The 22,211-nt window shown below is 36.9% G+C and overlaps 1 protein-coding gene across 1 annotated transcript in view; it reads right to left on the reverse strand.

Annotated features, from left to right (window-relative positions):
• Positions 1-236: 236 nt before the first annotated feature.
• The window catches only part of UBR5 (ubiquitin protein ligase E3 component n-recognin 5), a 77,328-nt gene continuing 55,353 nt past the window's right edge, over positions 237-22,211 (reverse strand). The window contains exons 38-60 of the mRNA XM_039706354.1: positions 21,306-21,437; positions 20,406-20,663; positions 19,794-20,062; positions 17,103-17,314; positions 16,520-16,750; positions 14,625-14,698; positions 13,891-14,063; positions 13,678-13,791; positions 12,904-13,124; positions 12,164-12,284; positions 11,963-12,061; positions 11,451-11,694; positions 10,761-10,872; positions 10,097-10,241; positions 9,677-9,807; positions 8,752-8,812; positions 8,298-8,473; positions 7,849-7,933; positions 6,691-6,846; positions 6,201-6,314; positions 4,827-4,971; positions 4,163-4,248; positions 237-3,084 (exon numbers count right to left, since the gene is read on the reverse strand). Of these exons, the coding sequence (XP_039562288.1) occupies positions 2,872-3,084; positions 4,163-4,248; positions 4,827-4,971; positions 6,201-6,314; positions 6,691-6,846; positions 7,849-7,933; positions 8,298-8,473; positions 8,752-8,812; positions 9,677-9,807; positions 10,097-10,241; positions 10,761-10,872; positions 11,451-11,694; positions 11,963-12,061; positions 12,164-12,284; positions 12,904-13,124; positions 13,678-13,791; positions 13,891-14,063; positions 14,625-14,698; positions 16,520-16,750; positions 17,103-17,314; positions 19,794-20,062; positions 20,406-20,663; positions 21,306-21,437 (3,572 nt within the window). The 3' untranslated portion in view covers positions 237-2,871. The remainder of the gene's footprint in view (positions 3,085-4,162; positions 4,249-4,826; positions 4,972-6,200; positions 6,315-6,690; positions 6,847-7,848; positions 7,934-8,297; positions 8,474-8,751; positions 8,813-9,676; positions 9,808-10,096; positions 10,242-10,760; positions 10,873-11,450; positions 11,695-11,962; positions 12,062-12,163; positions 12,285-12,903; positions 13,125-13,677; positions 13,792-13,890; positions 14,064-14,624; positions 14,699-16,519; positions 16,751-17,102; positions 17,315-19,793; positions 20,063-20,405; positions 20,664-21,305; positions 21,438-22,211) is intronic.

Raw genomic sequence — 22,211 nt, forward strand, 5'->3', positions numbered from 1 at the left:
AAGAATTAGTCACAGAAATTAGCACTAAAGTATCAAGTTTTCCCTAGATTCAGATTAGGACCTACTCTAGTAGTTGGTTATAACATTTTATTAGTAGCTACCTTTATCTCCTCTTTCAACAATGGTGAACAGCTAAGGATTTAGACTATTAAAAAAGTGTAAACATTACAGAATTTAACTAGTTTCTCTACCACATTTTAAGTAAACTAACAGAAGGGCTTAAGTCAAAGGGAGAGGAGGTTTATGATTTTAATAAACATTTTTCTTATTAAAATCTTGATATAGTTTAAATATACCATACAGAGGAAAAAAAGCTATTTATAAAGCTACATACATATTTCAAATCATTGACGACAGCATATATCATTCTAAATTCCCTCTCTGCTTACCAGAATGCCTTGTGTGTGTATATATGGTGAGCTACTGTGCTATCTGCATAACTTTTGTCTAGCTATACATTACAGGACTTAAAAAATGCGTAATCTATATACAGAAATATATATACATATAACATATATTTATATGTTATACATACACATACACTTATATACATATACACACAATACATATATATATACACAGTACTTTACATGTATATATGGCCTTTCATCCAAGGGCCTTGGATAATTCTCAGTACATGAAGCCTCACAAAGCTTTGTGAGGAGGGAGCTTTATTTTACAGACTGGAGTTTTGATGCCTGTTCTAAACAGTTTCTTTTGTTGCTTTCTGCTAACTTTGCACATTTCAGTTAGAGGCAGTTTTGGTAATGGAAATAATCACAGCAGTTTAATAGCCAGGCATAAGGTAGATGTTGCTTTGTACCTTTGTAACTTATCCTCTTTAGTATTAGAGAACAGCTATACCAGCATAAATTTTCTCTATACTAAAATGACTCTACCTAGATTTGTGAGGCTGTACTGCTTTTTTTTTTTTTAGCATAGTAAAATCAGTTTTGAACTTAAGATACACTGGAGGTCACAACAGGAAATCTAGCTCCAATTCTCATACATTGAAACTATCCTTTTCTAGGATGATCGATTTAAAGGAAGCATTAGTACTTGCAGAAGTAATTCTACATCTAGTTGTTTATCTGCAGTTTAACTACACAAGCCTGAAACAATCCACCTTATTTAGAAAAAAAGGATTTTCAGCATCAATTTGGCAACTGGTGATCAGAATTTGTGGTATCAACTGTACTCCATACCTTTAGCAACTAAATAAATGAAGAGGCTTTTTTGAAAATCAGACGTAGGTAACTTTTGGTCATCCTACAACTAGCTGACAGAAAGGAAAACCCAGAGGAGCTCTGGCAAAGGTGATTTCTACTAGGATTTGGATGGAACATTCCTTCAACTCTTCCCAACAAAAGGGAGAAAAAAAATCATTAATATGGACTAATGCGGTTGGAGAAGCACTAAAGAAGAACATCACCACCACAAAATTTCTTATCCCTCAATATTTCAGTCTGCTAAGCTTTTGTAAATTTATTTTGACACTGAAAAAGTAGCTCCTCTCTTCATCAAACAATATCTAACTCAAAAAAACTCTCAAGCCTTAGGGAAAAGAAATCCTAGATTATGGTCAAAGACTGCCCTCCCCAAAAGTAACCAAGTACTTCAAAAGTGAACATACAGTAGAACTCACTACAATGAAGTTTGAGAATTTTATTCTAACCTAATTACCTTGAGATTTTTCAGAACAAGCCACTTCCTTCAAACCAATTCTCTTAAAAGGAGGAGTTGCCTGGCCCATTTCTTTCAGGATTCTCTGCTAACTGTAAAATGTGGGCTAAATGTCTTCTGCATGTCAATTTTCAGCTACAAAAATTCAGATTTTTAATGACCAACTATGTTTAGTGTGTGCTGTTAGCTAAAGTATAAATGGCTTAATAAATAAAAACTATTGTTTCTTCAGTATGACTTGGTATTTCGTCTGTAATTTCTTTATTAAAAAACTGTAACAAGATACTTAAAAAAAGGCTAGATACAAAAGAAGTTAAGCAGCTCACGAACATTAGTTTTCCAAAAAATGTATCTTCAATAGTCATGATCTTATAAACATTTTACAGTTACCAGAAAGTGCCCAGGCTGAGTTTACATAGTTAGATAATGTAGTAGTACAAGTGTTGGGTTAGAACTGGTAGTGGAACAATCTCCTGACTGTCTGTTCACTGTAACAAGGATACAAAAATGTTGATTGTGAACTATGAAATACTGTGCATTGGCCTCATCAAATATGTACAGGGAAAAAAACCCACTAAAGGTACAGATTACATGCAAAATATTAGTAATGGTATCTGATGTGCCAGATTTCAATGCAATAGAACAAAAATTGCAATGGAAGTGGTTTTCATAAGTGAACAATCCCAACTCTGGGATCTGAGCTGTCAGGAACTTTTTACAAGTTCAATATACATGATACACAACTGCAGCCAACCACAAATTAAACACCATAAAAAAAAGTTAAAAACACAGAACATACTTAATTTTTTATTTTGAAATTCCCTACTCCCTCTATACAAGAACCTTTGCTGAAACACTTTCCACAAAGGCAGCAGTGAATTTTCAGAACATTTTACATATTTTCCCTCAGCAAAAAGATAAATCACAGTGTAAATTATATTGTTCTGCTGTCATCTTTGGCTGGGGTTAGGCAAAGGAGTTATTGACTAGCAAACTGTTGCAATCACAAATTGCTAGTGCTCCTCAGGCCTTTATGTTACAAATTTAGTACAGGAATGTTTGCATTTAAATCTTTGAAGTACCACCAGGGGTATGACAGCATTAACTTTCATAAACTTTTATAGACAAATGGAAAAATCTACAAAACTTAGCTAGTAATATTACACAGCAATACACACTTTTTATACTCTACACAAAACCAAAATTCTTGGTCTTAATGGCGAGTAACAATTTTTGTTTCAAAATCTGCTTAGAGGAATAGAGTGGGACATAAAGGCGAGAAATGCAAGTGTTTGCTGTTGGAAGATGTTGGTCATCTGGTGGTCTTATTGTGATGGATGGCATAGGCTGGAACCCCTCCTCACTGGCAGGCAATGATGGACTTGAGGTCCAAAAGTAAACCTGAAAAAAGACGACAGCGTTTAAAATTAAGATTCATACTGCCCACAAATGGTGTAGGGATAGGTTAAAAAAGAACTGCACAGTCACAGCAAGATTAATCATGCTATGTTCTCCTCAATATGCCAAACTAAACTCCACAGTCATTCTGCTTTCTTCTGTAGTAGCTTCCTTCACTCCCTTCGTCAACTGCTCATTCATAAAACTCATAAAAGCAGCACTCAAAATTATCCTGTATCAACAAATCCTCAGCAAACAGCATGTCCAAAAATCCATCTGGGAAGGTGGTGACTGCCATCAATACAAATTGAATCAGGAATGTCTCACAAACCAGACAGAGACTACAGGATGTAGTACTGGTACAGACAAAAGGGAGTAACAGAGAGTATTTGGTTTATTATCTCAAGTGTGAAATACTGAGTCACCACCAAAGTGTAAGCATAGCTGCTTCTTGAAAAATGTGCTCTAGGGTTGCACTTTTCAGAGTACTCTTTGTTTCCTTTCAGTAGACTGTAAGGGAGAGATAGTACCTTAAAGAGTAGGAAGTTAAAAACAAACTGTTTTAAGAGGTGTACAATGAATAAAATTTACAGGCAAGTTTTTTAAAATGAAATCCCCTGAACAGTATCTTATTATTTCATGCTTCTCATTCCTAAAGGGCTTTGAGAAGGACATGGTATCATTACTGACATCTTACAGAGAGGACACACATATTACCCTCAGGATACACAGAAGTCAGGTGACTAGATGATGCATGAAAAGAACTTGACCTCAAAACCCTACCAGCCCACAACACAGTTGAATAACCACACTCATCTTAAGAGCAGCTGTGCTGAGTGAAACTGTGCTTCTGTAAGAGACCTATGAAGAGGGAGAAGAACAGACCATGCTTCCTTTCAGTTACAAGAAGGTCTGGGATTCACACCTGTTGTTTCCAGAACCAAGTCTTACCCAATCCTACTACCCTGCTTTGCTACCTTAACTCTTCACAAAGTCTCTGCAGGTAGACACAGGTAAGAACAGTACTGACACCACTTATTCCAATTCTTCTGCACGTTTCCAATGGGAATGGACAACTTACCAGATCTTGTCTTTCTGTCATACTCATCTTCTCAACTATGGACCAAAACCAACGCTTGAACTGCAAAAGCTTCTCAGCATTTTCTCCTGTGTGAAACAACAAGGTACACAATTCAGCTGCTACACTGGACAATAACACTAACAGACCTGTTCTACATGTGCTGCAAGTTGGATCTCAGCTACAATCGCATTCATAATGTCCTGATACTGGAGACTAGTAATTTCAAAATTAACAGCTTTGAATGCAAGGCCAACACTGACATAACTCAGTACCACTCCCACTCTGTCCTTCTTACCAAAAAGCCCAACTGCAACTAAGCACAGTTTAAAAATTATGTATGAAGTATTAAACTTGCATCCATCACTTATAGTTTTAGAGAATTTTCACAAGGAAGATATACTACCAGTAATACAATCTGTGCATTTAACATCTAGTGACAGTGAAGTTGGAAAACATGCTTTCTCCACCCTCACTTAACTGAAGGAAAATATTTTCTACGGAATGTAAAAAAATATCCCAAGTAATAACTTTACTACAAGTTTCACTAGCTTATTAACTAATGTCAGACTTAATAGTTCAAGTTTAATGCTAGTAACTACTACACACAGAAAAAAGAGTGTTAAGTTATACCTGCAACTCTGCTTATGACTAAGTTATTTCATACCTGATTCATCATTGAAAGACGTAAAGCTGATTAGCATTTGCACATTTACTTCACCACAGCCATTTACCAGGAGTCTGAAATCTTCTGCTGTCAAATCTTCTAATGAATTCTTTGGAAGTACATCCAGGAGCCCCTTCCTCATTGCCTTAAACCACAAAATGCAGATTGTAACCGTGTAACTTTTAAGACTGACTTTAAACACATTACTCTAAGTTTCATGTGAAATTCCCATTAGCTCAAGATTCATTATTCTCTGAGCTGTTCTTTTAAAGCTTTATCATCTGAGATGCAAATCTTCTGAAACAAAGAACTGCACCAATTTTTAAACCCTACCTACTAGAGCAAAAGAAAGCAGTACTGGTTTGAGCTAGTATTTCACCAGGAGCAGAATAAAATGTTCAGGTATTTTGCTAAGCTGCACTGAATTTTATGAGAATTTTTTTAAAAATGCATCTTGCATATTCCTTTTACTTTGCTTCCTCAGACACATCCCAACTCTGCTTCAAAAATATTACACACACAGACACACATATATTCCATATAAGTAATATCTAAAAAAGACAGGAAATTCCATATTCAAAATGGAATACTATAAATCAATTTGCTTTAGAAAATTTCAAAATTAATACAAGTATAAGGGTTTTTAACTTTTAAAATAAACAAGAGTTAAATTAGTAATATATGCAGACATGGAGATCAAGTATATTAATTCCAGGAACAATGTTCTTTCTGTGAGAATCTGGACCTCAGCTGCACAGAGGTAATCTAGCCTGCTACCCTTCCTCAGATGTGAAGCAGGAAACCACAATGAGCACAAGCAACAAAGTTTAGATGTAGCATCATATGATAGACTGGCCTTCATTAACTGTCTACAAAAATATATTAGTCTGTAAGTGCTATTTGACAAGGGCTTATAAAAAGCACAAAACTTTTAATATGGTTTTTGAGAAAATTTTTACGTTTCTTGCCAGGCTAGTACAAGTGGTTTTATAAATGATTTTTCCTTAGAATAAGGATGCAAACAAATCAAAGGTAATAAATTATTATGAACAAAGTAGCTGCCAAATACAAAGCCAAAATTCCAAGAGGATTTGTGCCATTTGAGCTCAAGAAATAAACATATATATTTAACCAATGAGACCCACAATAAAATAAATTATCTTTCATTCTATAAATAAATTACTCACTCAGCGTCTTCACAGTACTGCATAAACAGCTATACAGTTACAAAAAGAAATTAAATACTTTTAATCAGGCTGTCAAGACTTTAAAGGAACCTGATTAACACCACCACAATGAGGAGAATAATTAACTGATGGAAATATTACAGATTTTATTTTTCTTCTTCTTAAAAAAACTCCTCTAAAGACTTACATGTAGAGGCTGCTCTGCTACTACCAACATTCGGTGTTCCGCATATTTCCGGACATACTCATATACATTCTGAGGAGTGACTGGTATATTTACACCATTGGAAATAAGTTCAACCTATGGCAAAGAAATAAGGAACATTTAAGAAGGGGGGAAAAAAGGGATATAAAGGAAATGAGATTATTACAACCACCTCAGTATGCTGCAGAGTGATTTATTGCTCAACATACCTCCAAACCCAAGTAAGATTCACTACTACAGGTTAGTTTTAAAGATTCCCTAGGATTGACTACAGTTATCAGGTCTATGGTACGCTTTATATGGTTTTCAAATAAAAAAATCCAGGCTTCAATATCTAAGAAGACTGCACTGAATCCAAGAAGAGTAACATATTTTATCTGCCATGTGAGAAGAGCCTGGATTATGTGCACCAGACACCCTGCATAAGCTGTCAAACTCTGAAAGTACGGAGCCACAAGTTTAACTTGCTTACCTGCCCTCCACCCTCCTCCTTACACAGGTCTATTGCAAAGGCCAAATCCATTGCTGCAAACACTGCATCAGCATCTGTACTCTGGGATGCAAGGATAAGCTGCCGAAGGCTTTCATACATAACCGGATCGAAAAAAGCAAAGTCGTGCCAGTTCACCTATAAAAAAGGATAGAAGTTTGAAACATAACAGGTGTTTAACAATGTATTCAAAATTATGGGACCTGTGCCAGATCTATGCACTAGCAACAAAGGATATAAATACACAGAAATAGATGCAGTTAAACTACTTTCAGTCTGCTTTAGAAGGTACACTGGAATACTGGAAGGAATACATGTTCAACAAGAAAAACCTTAAGAGAATAATTAGAAGGCAATCACTCTTGGAAGACACCAGGGGGTATTTAAAGGCCATTTCTCCCATTAACTCTTTTTCATTAAAGATTATACTATGTTGGGTAACTGATTATGTGATCAAAACTGAATTTAAGGAAAGACCAGCAATAGCAAGCCTTGGTTTAAGTTTGCTGGATCAGACAACTTACAATGCCACTGACTAATACACCAAAACTGCCGCACATTATTAGCTTTTACTGGGCCAGGGTAGCCGTTTTTCTCAGACAAAATTTTAATTACAAATTAATTCCATGAGCTCTCTCAAATATCTTGGATCAGACAACTTAAAATGCCACTGACTAATACATCAAAACTGCCATACATTGTTAGCTTTTACTGGGCCAGGGTAGCAGTTTTGGTCTCAGACAAAATTTTAATTACAAATTAATTCCATGAGCTCTCTCAAATATCCAGGAAAATGCTTTTCTGTAAGCTATTGCCTAGTATTGTCTAACACGCTCGTTTCTGAGTCTCAAGAAGAAAAAAAGCAGACAGTATGCCATTTCTGAAGAGAGCTGAAGGCTGACCTATTACAAATCATTACGTCTTAGTCAAACACCTGGCTTCTAGTACATCTACTCTGTTCCAAATCTAGGAAACGAAAAGATTAAATTTTCAAATTAAAGTTCTCAAATTAAAGACCTCCATACAGTTCTGAGTATCAATTTGGCTAGTTAATACATATATGGTATGCAGAAAAAGCCCAGTTTTAGAGATGAAGTTTTAAGTAATTACAGGAAATTAATATTTTTATGTTCAACTTACCTTTCTGCCAAGTAGAACTTTGATTACGTGTCTATTTAATGTGATGGGACATAGTTCATTCTGCAACAAGCACAATCCTAGGATTCTGAAAAAATATGTTTGGAGTTGGTTTTGGTACAGCAGAAATTACACTAGAGATCTTTCAGCAAACTCACATTTAAGAGTTCCAATATTCTAAGAATTAAACTGGAGTCAGATTTCCAAATGGATTGGTCACAAATGAAAATCAAGGGCATACATAATTGAAAAAAAAAAGGATAAAAAATTAAAATTTAACAGGAAAAGAAACCTCAAGTTGACAATTGCAAATTCCCCCCTGTTTAGGCTCAGTGTGAGAAATAGACCATAAAAAAAAAGTTTTTTCCAGCTTGGATCATTGATACTCTCTCTGGTGTTGCGTATGATTGTCTTTTACATTTTTTCAGACTAAAAAGTTAATGGTAGAATACCTGCCAATGTTTCGGAAACAATTCAGCCTTGCTTCTGTGTTTTTACCAGGTCTTGGTGTATAAAATCCTCGTTTTCCAGGTTGGTAGAAAAGTGGTGCATTATCATCCCCATCATCTGTATCGTCCAATTCCATATCGACTACACTGCGGCTGGATCCATGTCGCTTTCTATTTTCCTGGTTGGAAAGTCAAAACAGCAATTAACACATTACTTCTAGTTACTGACACACATCAAGCTATTTGCCACAGGACACAAAGATTCAGGTTTCATTGGTTAAGAATTCATGTGATATTTCCTAATGATGACATTTTACACTTTTGGCTAATTTTTAATCCTTTCAAAACAAAATGATTAAACAGAACTTTGTCTTGCATGATAAAGCTTCCAATTGCTTCCAGTTTTAAATCAACTGATAACACTTAATCTTATACAAACTGTGCAACAGGTCATTACCTGTACTTTATCTGAAGAGTCTAGCAATCCAAGATCCAATATACTGTCAGCACCGTTCTCCCTTGAGAAGGGAATAAAAAGACAGATTTAATTTCACCATCACAGACTCACAGAATGATAGACTGTTTTGGGTTAGGAATGGAACTTGAAGATCATCTAATTCCATCCCCTTTCCTGTGGGCAAGGATACTTTCCTCTAGAGCAAGTTGCTCAGAGCCCCAGCCTGGCCTTGAACATCTCCAGGGACCTACAGCTTCGCTGGGTAACCCACTGCAGTGCTTCACTATCCTCAAAGAATTTCTTCTTGTTATCTAATCTAAACCTTCTCTCTTTCAGTTTGAAGCAATTCCCCTTGAACTGTATAAAATCCCTCTCCATCTTTCTGTTGTTTCTCTTCAGGGACTGGAAGGGCACAATTAGGTCACCCTGAAGCTTTCTCTTTTCCATGCTGAACAACCCCAGTTCTCTCAGCCTTTCTTCTTAAGACCGGTACTCCATTCTTCTGATCATCTTGGTGACCTCCTCAGGACTTGCTCCAACAGGTCCATATCCTTCCTGTGCTGGGGACCCCTGAGTTGGATGCAGCAGTGCAGGTGGGGTCTCACCAGAGGGGCAGAATCCTCTCCCTCAACCTGCTGGCCACGCTGTTTTTGATGCAGCCCAGAACACGAGGTGCATTGCATGGCCAGCTCATGTCAAGTTTCTCATCCACCAGCACCCATCAAGTCCTTCTCACAGGGCTGCTCTCAATAAGGAACTGTCATATTCTGAAACTAGTCAGAATAGATTAAACCAAAGCCAAAAAGTCACTTGTCCAAAGAAAAATATCTAGACTATCAAGAAATAAGCTGCACGTATTGGAGTTAGATGGTGAACAGTACAAGTGCTTTGGCCACAAAATCAGTTCTCACTTTTGATACTTTACCTGCCATGTGCAATAATGAGTTCCATTGCTTCATCAACTCTTGCTCTAAGGGAATCTTCACTAGCTAGTAACAGAAGCAGCTGAGCAGGAGACAATTCCAACAACATTCCCGTGATTTTACTTGCAAATGCCTGGGGAGAAAGGAGTGATAGGTCTTACTATTCTCCTCCAGTTCTCTCAATTTCAAATACAATCTTATGAAAGTTTTGGTATTTTAAATAGAGAATGCATTACAAGATACCTCCTAAGCTAAAAAACAAATTAGAGAAACAAAATCTCAACAAAATAAAACATAAAATCAGTCTTACATATTCGAATACTATCAATTATGTTTCAATTATTTCAGTTATGGATAAGGAATTAAATTTTTACATTACAAGATGACAAGAACAATCATTAAGTGTATTAGGGAAGTCTTACTGGTTGCATTGCTTGCACTCGAGGGTAGAGCCGTTCTCCAAGGGCTTGTCTGTGTGCTGGGAGAGGGTCAGGGTCATCACTAGGATTTCCTTCTGATGCTGGTCTAAAAGGTCGTGTGTCAATGGACAGTTGTCTTCTGAAGTCCCTTAAGATAATCAGAGTAGTTTGTACTCATTTCAGAGGAAAAATTCAAAAATCCTCTGGGAACAATATTATTTGCACACAGATTGATATTAGCATTAGCTTTACTGCTGGAATAGTAGTGTTGCTCATAGCTGCTTGGAGAGAATGAATCAGAAAGAGAGAATCAAAATAAACCAGAGATTTTAGTATTACTTGTGTTTTGGATACAGCAGTCAGACATGCCACCAATGGCATTGTTGTTTCTAAACTACCTCACAATTTTATTCTAGTACACATGTTTTTGTTATTGTTTTAGCAGAAGAAACTGATGGCCTGTGGTGGAGACGTAACCTATTAATGATAAAGTAAGAATAATAATTCTTCACAGAATTAAAACTAGAGACCGAATTTCAAGAAATTACCCTGCAAATCACTCCTGAAATAGACTCCATTAACTGGAGGAAGTATCTTTCCTGACAGTATCCAAGGCAATTACTCTATTTGACAAAATATCTTCATCAAGATAAAGATTATCACTTACCTATCCCTATCTCTCCGAGAACCAGTTCGCAAGCCACTACTTCTCCGCATTTCTCTCTCTCGCTCCCTTTCCCGATCTCTCTCTCCCCTATTTCGCAATCTCTGCATCAGACCTGAAGGGCAAAAAACCTCATAAACTTAAACATCTTTATATTTCTCTCTCCTACCTAAGTTTCAGTGTAAGGAAGACTAAGGTTTGGAAGAGCTTGACAGACATCAGTGAGACAGAACCATTTCACTTGAAGCAGTGATTGGGTTCAGCCAAACTTAAGAAACGGCCTGAAGTGTTTGTATCACCTTAAAAATGATAAAATACTTTAACAGTTTATAGATAATTTCAAAAAACTAAAATGTGTTTGTGGCAAGTCAGATGGAACAGTCATAATAAAACATATAAGCACTCAGTAGCTAAAATGTGGACAATTATTACCTCCTGGAGAGAAGGACTCAAAAAATCTGAGCACATCTAAAGCAGACTCATGCTGCAAGAAAAACAAGAACTTCCTGTTTCTGAAAGCATGGGAGGGGAAAGCCATTTCCTTGCTCCAGAGAACTAATGCATAATTTTTATGCATTCTGGGCTGAGCTAACAAGAGATGTCTCTGGCACAAGGCCAAGTATTTCTATGTAAATAAAGCACCCAAGGTTTTTATTAATATTTTCTGTAGATTAACTGCTGTGCATCACTTACTTGTATGGGTACCCTTGTTGGCATTCTGAATGCAATCAAGATTTGGCAGTTTCTCATTTGACAGAAAAGCCTGTGCAATAGCAGTATAAAAGCTTCGTGCTACACCGCTGCCTTCTCCAGGCTCATCCTTAAAAGTAACTTTCACTCTGTGTACAGCCATCGGAGTGGTGGCACACCTGCGACCAAAATGATTGTTCAGCTGCCTCATGGTCTGCTGAATTAGGAGGTCTCTGTCTCGATCAACCTAGTAAAAAATAAAAAAAATTTTCTTTCTTTACCAACTGTCATTTTAAGAGGCTTTCAGCTTCACAACAGATTTCTGGACACTGCTGCACAGATTCAAAAACTAACATCAGACTGGGAAAAAACTACAGAGTAATTGCAATATAACTCACAAAGTATGATTTAAGACACCTGCTTGCAGACTCTGAAATACAAATTTTCCTATTAAGTTACTGTAATAATTCAACTTTTAATGAAAAATTATATGAAGATAAACTAACATTTTTTACCTCCAATGTTAAATCCCGTGATTGCTGATTTCTAAGTTTTTCCATCTCCCTGCGGAATTTCGATTCCTTTACTTCAAAGCCACCTAATTCAGTCAAGATCTAAAAATTAAAAAAAAACCAAACATAAACGCCAAAATCAGAATAATTAGTGAGAGTCACAATTTAGCTGTAAGAAGTGTCCTTACACTGAGAAATACATACCGATCCAGGCTCTGCTCCAACATCTTCCATGAATACTCTACCAAACAACTCCAAAGAAAGGCGCCAACGTCCCAGCAACATGTCATGAGAAATAACCATGCCCATGAAGCTACACTGAGGCCTGACAGAGAGAAGAAAAAATGACAGGTGTGGAATCAAGTTAAATTTCAGACACATTTTGTGTACTTCAGCTTTATCTTACCCTCTGCATTCAACTAAGTTTTTTATTCCTGATAAACAACAACACAGTATGCTAAATCTGTGCACAAAAGCACATGAGTCTGCTTAGTTTCAGCAGAAACTCAAGTCTTGCTTCCAAAGCATGTAACTTTTGGTGCTATGTGGAATTCACTGTTACTGGTCTCCCATCAACCAAGACCTTAATTTCTTTTAAAATAGCTGTAATTTGAAGGAGGGCAGGTCAATCTGTAACTGCGTTAAGTGTGGGCAGCACCACCAGACACAGACAGCAAGCTGTCAATTCCAACTGCTCAGCCTGCCTACCCAGGACATCACAGTAGGTCTGCAACAGGAAGTCGGGGACTAAAGGAATTTGTCTACAGTTTGCACAGACCTCTTTGAAGGCTGTTCAACTATTCACTTTAGAAGCTACTAATCACAAACTACAAATCCAAACTAAATTAGGCTACCTATTTTAATTTTAAAAAGACTTTTCAGGGTCCCAAACAGCCATTTATCAGAGCGGTAATATTTCAAAATGTAATTTTTAACTCAGCTACCTGAAAGATGTGAGGGGTGGCCCTTCACTTTCTGTCAATCCTATCTCTGCCAACAAGCTGCTTTTCAGTTGTGCTGCAAGATCGTGAGCTGAAGGCCCTGGTTTTGAACTCTCAGATTCTTCTGTAGGCACATTTTGTTCTTCCCCTTCCTTCTTCTGCCGATTTTGCATGCTCATAACATTTTTTAAGTTGGCTGCATAAGACATTTTAGTTGGAAGAACCTAAAGGAGAAGTAAAATTTAGCTGCACTTTCAAAGCAGACTAGAAGGCTTTTTCAGCACATACATTCATAGGTGTATATTTTAAATCACACAAAAGTGAACGCTGTAATTGACCTGTTAAAACATAGTGACATCAATCATTTCAATAAATACAGAAAAAAAACTACTTTCCCCACTGTATGTTTGCCTTTCATATGCTTGCCAATTAATGTTCAGTCTGAAGGCAACTCAAATCTACTGGAAGGACTATAGGAAGACTTAAATCTTTTTATCAAAAATAATTTTATAAGTAGCATTCTAAAATTAACTCAGAATTGTACTGCTGCATTTAAAAATATTACCTGAGAGCTGCTGTAAGTCAATAATCATCAAGTTTCTATATTAAGCATACTTTTCATAAAGACTTCAAATTTTCAGAGGCACTGGGCTTTTTAAATTATCATTCTAAAAGCTACATCAAATTCTCTCTGAAAACATTAAGGTATCTTTTTAAGGAATGAAAGTTCTAGTTTAAATTACCATATTGTTTAAAATAATAAAGCTTTACATTTACCTCAAGGCAGTTTCTATCCACTGTAACTTCCACTAAGCACTTGCCACTGTTGGCAGAAGAGGAGTACAGGCCCTGACTGGGTCGGCCGAACAGATCCTCTTTGCGAGCGTTTGGCTGAAAAGCAACAAAAGTGCTCTGGGTCAATAATACACTTCGGTGAGGAATGAAAAAGCAAACTGCAGGTTTCTTCCAAAACAGCATCTCTAATGTCACCTGTAATAGATGTGGCTGGTCTGCCAAGGGGATGGCCTCTGCCAGAGGAACCTCAAAAGGATTGGGTGGAATGCAGCCAAGGAATGTCATGGAGTCTGACCGTCTGAAAAATGGATGGTTTTGGCCAGTCTCTGCTGGGAGGGCGTCATCATCTTTGTCGTTGAGTGTAGCACCTAAACATCAGAGATTTCAAATCAGTTTTCACAGTTATAAAAGCAAAGGATATAAAATGCCAAAAATTAGTATCTTTCCCTATTAGCTATCCGACTAAAGGAGAATCTCTGCAAATTCAGTACTTCCACAGAATGCTTCTGCAAATGCTGTATCTTTATTAATTTGCTTATAGTTTTTATTCTTTTTACTATAACTAGCTTTACTGAACAGGCACTCCTACACTGTATGTAGGAGTATATATTCTACTGTTTTCAGCACAGTTTCATGAGATCAAAAGATCAGTTTAACTATTACTCAAATTTTAATGTAGAATGGTAGGTAAGGGCAGAAATGCTGCAGTTTATTGAGAAAGGAGATGAAAAGGTGGCCCTGAAATTTGAGGAAATGAAATAGGCAATGGTGGAAGAAACTTGGTAAAGTAACAATGCTCAGAAAATCATACTAAACCCAACTTACATACATAACAAGCAAAATTTATTCAAAACCTCAGCTAGATAAAGGGAAAAAGCAGTAAGAAAGTTTGGCATTTTGGTATGCTATGTCAATTTTTGTATACTAACTTTGATTGGTATCATCATCATTTTCATGTTCAGAATCTTCGTTGTCAAGACCCAGTTCCAAAAGCTCACGAGTTCTTAATAAAAAACACCCAGAACAACAACAAAACAAAAGAAAATAAAAAAGAGTCAATCATCTTGAAGAAATTATTAGGCAAAACATCTATATCTGTAGCATAATTAGGAAGTGTATTTAAGAGTTATACATAACAAAAACAAAACTAAAAATTAAGCACCGTAGGGAACTTCTCATTACATCCTCACTGCATCACTCACACAGTTACCCTTAGAGCCATCTGGCCACCTACCAACTTTGATCTTAAAAGTTACAGCTTTGGGCAGTGACACTTGGTTTTAAACACTATGTCAATATAAAATCCTAGGAACCCTGGATTATTGGAAAAAATATGCAAGTGAATACTATTTCGAAATTTTAAAATAATCACACCTATGTCATTCCAGAAGGTAAGTCAGCAAGCTGCACATTAAAAACTTGATTTCACTATATTATACTACTGTTCTGTCAAGAACTTTGATTAGTATTAATTTCTTGCATTTATGCATTGTGGAATGTCTTCTGAAGCTAGATGAATACTGATAAAATTCATTTTACTCACACTACTAATATGTCATCTAACGGAAGCAACTGTTTGAACCACTCACTTTTAATTGAAAAGGTCTAGGCCTTCACAGTTTTAAAAGCACTTCATGCAAATTTCCCAATTCTTTAATGAACAGTTATTTGACAGATTTCAGTATGTTTCAGAATTTTTCCAAAATTCTGAAAATATTTCAGAAAGTTTTTTGTTTGGTGTTTTTTTTCTGGTTTTTTTTTTTTTTTTTTTTTTTGGTTTTTTTTTTTTTTAAAGCATCTTCTGGAAGTATGTTATTGCCTGGAAGAGGGTTAAAGCTGTGGCTATACCTACTGTACTACAGTGTTCTTACTTGTGAGGAAACTACTGTTGATAACACTCCCCTTGGTACACCTTTGAGGTCATAACAAACCTTACATTACCAAGATAAACAGAACACAACTGAAGTAGCAGTCCAACATATATCTAAAATATTAATATCTCATTTTACAGTTACTAAATTTGTAGAGAAAATGCAAAGTTAAGCTTGACTTGCAGTATTGAAAATTAGGAGCAAAAAGAGGCAAAGATCTGCATTTAATGGTTGACTAGGACTGCTTGGGTACATTACCTAAAAACCCAGTAAGAAATGAGAACAGAGGGTATAGACTACCAACAGGTGGACATTTCTATTAGCATTAACTGGCATTTGAAATGAAAAAAATATAAAAAGAAATCTTAAGACATCTTAAAATTAATAAATGCACCTTGTAAAATGCCATTGTTGAAATAGTAGTTTTCCAACTCAAGGACACTTTCAGCCATTGATTTCCCTACTGTGCTTTAAGTATCAGGTGAGTCTCAAATGCATATAGCCAAACACAAAACAAAACCACAAAGCCCATTATATCAGACAATGACATTTTCTCCAGTGTCATCTCTAACATGTTTGACAGACATCTAAGTAAGTTGCTATCATGTCAAATGCATGTCTCATGTAATTAACTGGGAAATTGTCCTGAGTATGTCTTTTAGAGGCACTGCTACAGAGTTAAAACTCCAACTCAAGTTTCACCAGCAAGAAAACATTTTACAGTATAAAAAGAAGTGAAGAGGGTACTGCAACAGGCTTATCAAACACAGGTACATTATATACCATTATAGAAATTATTTTTATAATATGTATGTTACTACACACACCCACACTCAGACATACAGATTAATGCATATATTTATGTAAGCTGCTGAGGAAAATATCTATGACTGAAACAAAAGGGCTTACGCCACTTTTACATAGGTTTTGGTTCTAGGAGTCAACCTCAGTACCTTTTCCTTTCCAGCTGAGGAGTATCCAACGTTGTCTGCTGATTCATTGCTTTTATCCAATAAATAAGGGCTTGAAAAACATATGCTACGTGCTTTAGTGAGCAGACATCCAGAACAGGAAGAACATCCGAGTGCTCATCGTTGTGAGAACGCATCAAGGACAGCGCGTAGTTCAGGAAATCACCGCGTGCTGACATCATTCCCTGACGGGCACTGAGCAAAGTAGCACGTCTAGTGAAGGAGAAGGATTGAATGCAGACACATCAGGCATCACAGGAGAACACACACGTTATTTATAAGCCCTATATTTGAAATTTGGATGTAAAATCTCAATAAAAATAGTGATATCAAACTAAAAGCATAGAACAAACAGATGCAGTACATTGCAAACAGTTACTGCTCAAGATGAATCTAGTTTGTCAGAATAAACTGAATAGTAGCAACAACACAGGAAGCCAACTTAAATCAAAACAGCAACTACATTCCAGCACTGCAGAATTAGATTCCTAAGATGTCTGTGAATAAGATTTGACCATAAAACTGATAATTCATACTGCATGCAGTAATCAAACTATTTTCATACCTTCTTCCCTCAAGTGTTCTCAAGCTGGCTTCCTCACGGGCTGTCATCCTTTCCCTTCTAGCTGAGTTCTGAGAAGCATGGAGAGGATGATTTGGATGCCCAGGATCACCAGCAGATGACAATGCTGAACCATAACGCAGCTGAGCTTCAGTAGAGTCCATGATACTGACCATCCAATTCCAAGTAGGAATAAGCTTTTCTTCCACGTAATTCTATAGAAAATGAGATTTAATTGGTTTTGCAAAAAATAGAACTAGATGATGAGAATGAAATCTTCCTGATTCACTACAAAGAGGCTGTAAAACCATGCTCAAGAATTATCGATGATCAGTTTCTGAAAGCTCTGTTGAGTCTGCTGATTTATAGTGGTAGTATGCAGCTCTCATTGCTTGACACTTTGATATCTATAAAGCATTCTCACCACCTCTCTCTCTTTCAGGCATCTCTTCTACTCCACCCCTCATGACCACTCAGTATCTCCCAGGTATGCACAAATTGACAATTTGAGCTGAATTCCTGACTTTCTCTTAGCTTTAACAGCCCTCAGTCTGCTGTGGAATTCATCAGCCAGATCTTTCACCATTCTTCACCCCTTCTACTCACTGAAGACAACAAAGTTAAGACCTGCACAGAGAACTATGTCTGCATACAAGTCTCACCTCCTGGTCTCATCTTTGCTTCAGCTGTTCCCACTACTGGCTCTGCAGCCTGCTTTTCTTACCATCTGCTAACTCCATTGACCTGTTGGATTTTTTTGATCCAATATTAGTCTGCTTTCTTCATTCCTCTGCATTCTGGCCTTCAAGAATATCCCTCACACTTCTAATGCACTAAACTAACAAAATGCTGTCTCAACCCCATTTCTGTGTCCAAACGAAACCTCCGCTGTTCAGGTTTCCTGTGCTAATACAAACCTCTTGCTGCCTCAGCTGGACAGATCTCCTGTTCACTTTTCCCATTAAGAATCTCCTGAACAGAAAATTATTTTAGCCTCCTCCATAATAAAACTACACTCTCTCATTTCTTTTCCTGTTTGTTTACCCCAGTGTTTGTCTCAGAATATCTTTCTAGCCTTCCTCTCCCAAATCAGAAGTCCTTTCCTTCCATCACACTGTGAAAACAGAGCCATACAAATACCATGTGGCTCAATTGCAAGGAAATATATTGTCAGCAGGTTTCCACATCCCTACGAAGAGAAAAGAGCATCCCTTGATTTCCTGCCCCCACACAGCAGCTGTGTTGTCACAGCTGACTTCTGCACTAAATTCAGTACACAATTTTACCCTACACACTATGCCTGGGTACAAGTTGGTACATACTTTCTAAACACTCTGGAGTCCCTCCAGTCTTGTCAGTCACTGAAACAAATGTCTATACAGGAAGGGGAAGACTGCTGACATGTATTTTCTCTACAGATGCATTTTACATAAACTTTCAGAAACAGACAGTCAAGAGCACTGTATAGAAAGTATGTGCATAACATGGAAAGGATGACTACGTCCCTGAAGGAAGGGACAGTGAACAGTACATTTACCTGTACAAATCTTTTATCTCATTTAATTATTTAGCCCTTACTAACTTCCTTCTTATATAGACTCAACAGTTCATGTCAAATAGAATATGGCAACAGATGTCTAGCAGAAACCCCAGTCAATTCTGACTTACATGAAGGGGAAGACTGCTGTCTGACATGTATTTTCTCTACAGATGCATTTTACATAAACTTTCAGAAACAGACAGTCAAGAGCACTGTATAGAAAGTATGTGTATAACATGGAAAGGATGACCATGTCCCTGAAGGGACAGTGAACAGTACATTTACCTGTAAAAATCTTTTATCTCATTTAATTATTTAGCCCTTACTAACTTCCTTCTTATATAGACTCAACAGTTCATGTCAAATAGAATATGGCAACAGATGTCTAGCAGAAACCCCAGTCAATTCTGACTCGATTTAATTAAATAAGTGACCACAGTTACTTTAGCCCACACTCTCTCTTAACATAAGAAAAGGCTGAGAATGCTGGGAATACAGACTGAAGAAACAAACTCAGGAGAATCTTACCAGTGTGTACAAACACCTGACAAAAAGGTATGAAGTACACAAAGCCAGACTCTTTAACTATTAATTATGTACCAGTCAGACATTGTTTAAGCAAAACCAACATAAGCTCCTTTTCTGAAAGAATGTATGTATATTAAATACTACCAATTTAATTAAATATATGACTACAGTTACTTTAGCCCACACTCTCTCTTAACATAAGAAAAGGCTGAGAATGCTGGGAATACAGACTGAAGAAACAAACTCAGGAGAATCTTACCAGTGTGTACAAACACCTGACAAAAAGGTATGAAGTACACAAAGCCAGACTCTTCTTAGTGATACCCAGTAAATGGACAAGTGAGCAACAATTTAAATACTTGGTACATCTCTTTAAACTCAAGAAAAATCCTCTTTTACTGTGAAGGCTGTCAAACATTTAATAGAGCAGCTGTGGAATCTCCATCTTTGGAGATACTCAGACAGTCCTGAGCAGCTGCTCTTGTTGACCCTCAAGGAAATTCAGATTAGCCAATATGCCAGATAAGCTAGAGGTCACTTTCAATCTCAACAATTCTATAATTTTACCTTTAAAACTCAGTTGTATTAAAATTACATTTTTTCTATGAAAATTTCCATATTCTTACCTGCAAGTTAACTGCATCTTGGTAAGTCAGCTTCACTGCAGCTGGAATCTGGGAGTATACTAAGTGATTGTATTTGGGAATCAGACCCATCAGATCAGATATCTGCCGTATCACAATACTGTATGCTCTTGCTAAGCTGCTTGCAGATGTTAAATAGCTGCTTGCATTGCTGGCTTCGAGTGCTGCAGCAGCTGCTGCTGCACTTGTACTGATGGTACCACTCCGACGAAGGTTTGAGGGATCAATATAAATCAAGCCCGCTGAACTTGCTAAATAGAAAAGAAAAGATTATGTTAATGAACTCATTGAACCTTTGTTATGTAATTTGTGTACTGATTGATTTCATGAAGATTTGCAAAAATAAACTTGTAAATATTACTGAAATCACAACTGTAACTAACAAATAATTACTAACTACAGTAAGCATACTCGATCTTAAGTAAAACAAATATTTTCCTTTTTTTAAATTCAAAACTAGAACTGGAACAGTCAAGATAGGTCAGCAGTACTACAAAGAGCTAAGATTTCATCCTTAAGAGAATAAACAAAAGCAGAGGAAGGAACAAAGCCAGAGCTAGCTGGCATTGATGCATGCAATTCACTCCGACTTGCCTGCTGGGGTTGACGTACTCGAGGGAGCTGTGCTGGTTGTCCTCTGGTTCTGGGTGTTCCGTACAGCCCACTGCATGGAACGGGGCGCCTGCGCAGCACCGTTGGCGTGCGAGCTGTTTGTGGTTCGCTCCAGGGGCTCATCAAGCATGAAGGTCTCCTGCTCTATGTCATCGCTCTGACTGCTGCTGCTGTCAGAGTCACTGGAATCATTTGATTGAGAGTCATCTTCAGAAAAAAATGCTGGAACACTGCTAGCTCCTGTTGAGAAAAATAAGCAACAACTGACAGCTCCACACCTGTGCACATATACACATATCATGTCAGCATAGCAGATAGACTTCTTCCATGAGAAACTACACTACACTAAAAAGGTTCAAATACTGCTATTGAAAATGTTCAATAAATTATCATTATAACATACTGCTAATTCTCCACAGGTGTAATGGAAAAGCTGATTACTTACACTTCAAAATATAAATTAAGAAGCAATTGGATTTAAAAATACTTTACTGATTCTACCCCTAGGAAAAGAATTCTAAAAATTATGTTTCCAAATTGGACAGTAAGGCAGTTGCTCTCAAAAACTTGTACAATGAGTGCTCAGGTTTTGTGTATTGATTTAAACCATAAACCATTGTTTTCAACTACTACACTTGAAAAATAAGTGAGACTATTTCATTTCACTACGCAAGAGCACATGGTAATTTCTAAAACATGCAACTGCACTGTAAGAGCAAAAAATGTAGGTCACATCTTAATGCATTTCCTTGTTCAAAAAGTCTTCACAGTACCTTACTATTAGAGCAAAGGAAAACCAGGAAATTTAGGGAAGGAGGAGAGTACTTACTCCTAATATCTAAATTTAACCAGCTAGATTAGACCCATAAAGATGTGGTGTACCTGCTTCTGACCCAGCAGTAGCTGCAGTGACAACACTTCTGCGCCCACTGGCATTGTCCTGGTTACTGTGGTTACTCTCACTGTCACTTTCTGTTTCAGCAGCAGCCAGCAAATCCAACTCCATATCACTGCCTATAAAAACAATGGTACACAACATCTCATGTTTAGAAGACATAATTACTGTGGTGACTCATATAAGACAGAAACCAACCCCAGACATTCTTACTATAGCAGAAGTTAATGGATATGCAGAGGGTCATAAAAGCAGTGCAGACACCCAGCAATACCTGGAGCATGTTTTATTTTCCAGCAATTAGCCACCTGCTCTCACTCTGCACTGTACATGTACATTCAACACACAGTGAAAATACAAGCTTTTAAGATTCAAAATAAGTCACTCCAGCCACAAAACTCCACAACTCTTCATACACATGTACTAGGACAATTTACTATATACTGTTTCAACTAGTATTTAAGGAATACTTGAAAACTTAAAAGAAATCCTAATTAAATATACAGGTTCTATTCCAGTTTTAAGCTTTAAGAATGAAATATTTAAATATTCAGCAAATCAGTAAACAGATTTACTATACTGTAAGTGGATTGACTGGAAACACAAAGCACAGTCAGAAAGAGAAGAAGATAACTCTTTTTTAAATCATAGCTTTGGGTCATCTAACCCCAAACTAAGTAATACAAGACAAGTCATATTAATTTCAAACATTTTCATACAGGATTGATTAATTATGTCTACAAAACATTGAATCATAATTTAGTACTTTGTGATTAGTTTGAGAATTAGCTTGCCAGCATTCAAACTGCTTTTGAGAACACATCTACCAATGTCATGGTTTGCAATTGGCCCAACCATCAACATTTTACAGCAGCAAATACAAAAGGTAAAAT

Source organism: Passer montanus, unplaced genomic scaffold, assembly GCF_014805655.1.
Source record: "Passer montanus isolate IOZ18808 unplaced genomic scaffold, ASM1480565v1 scaffold19, whole genome shotgun sequence".
NCBI lineage: Eukaryota > Metazoa > Chordata > Aves > Passeriformes > Passeridae > Passer > Passer montanus.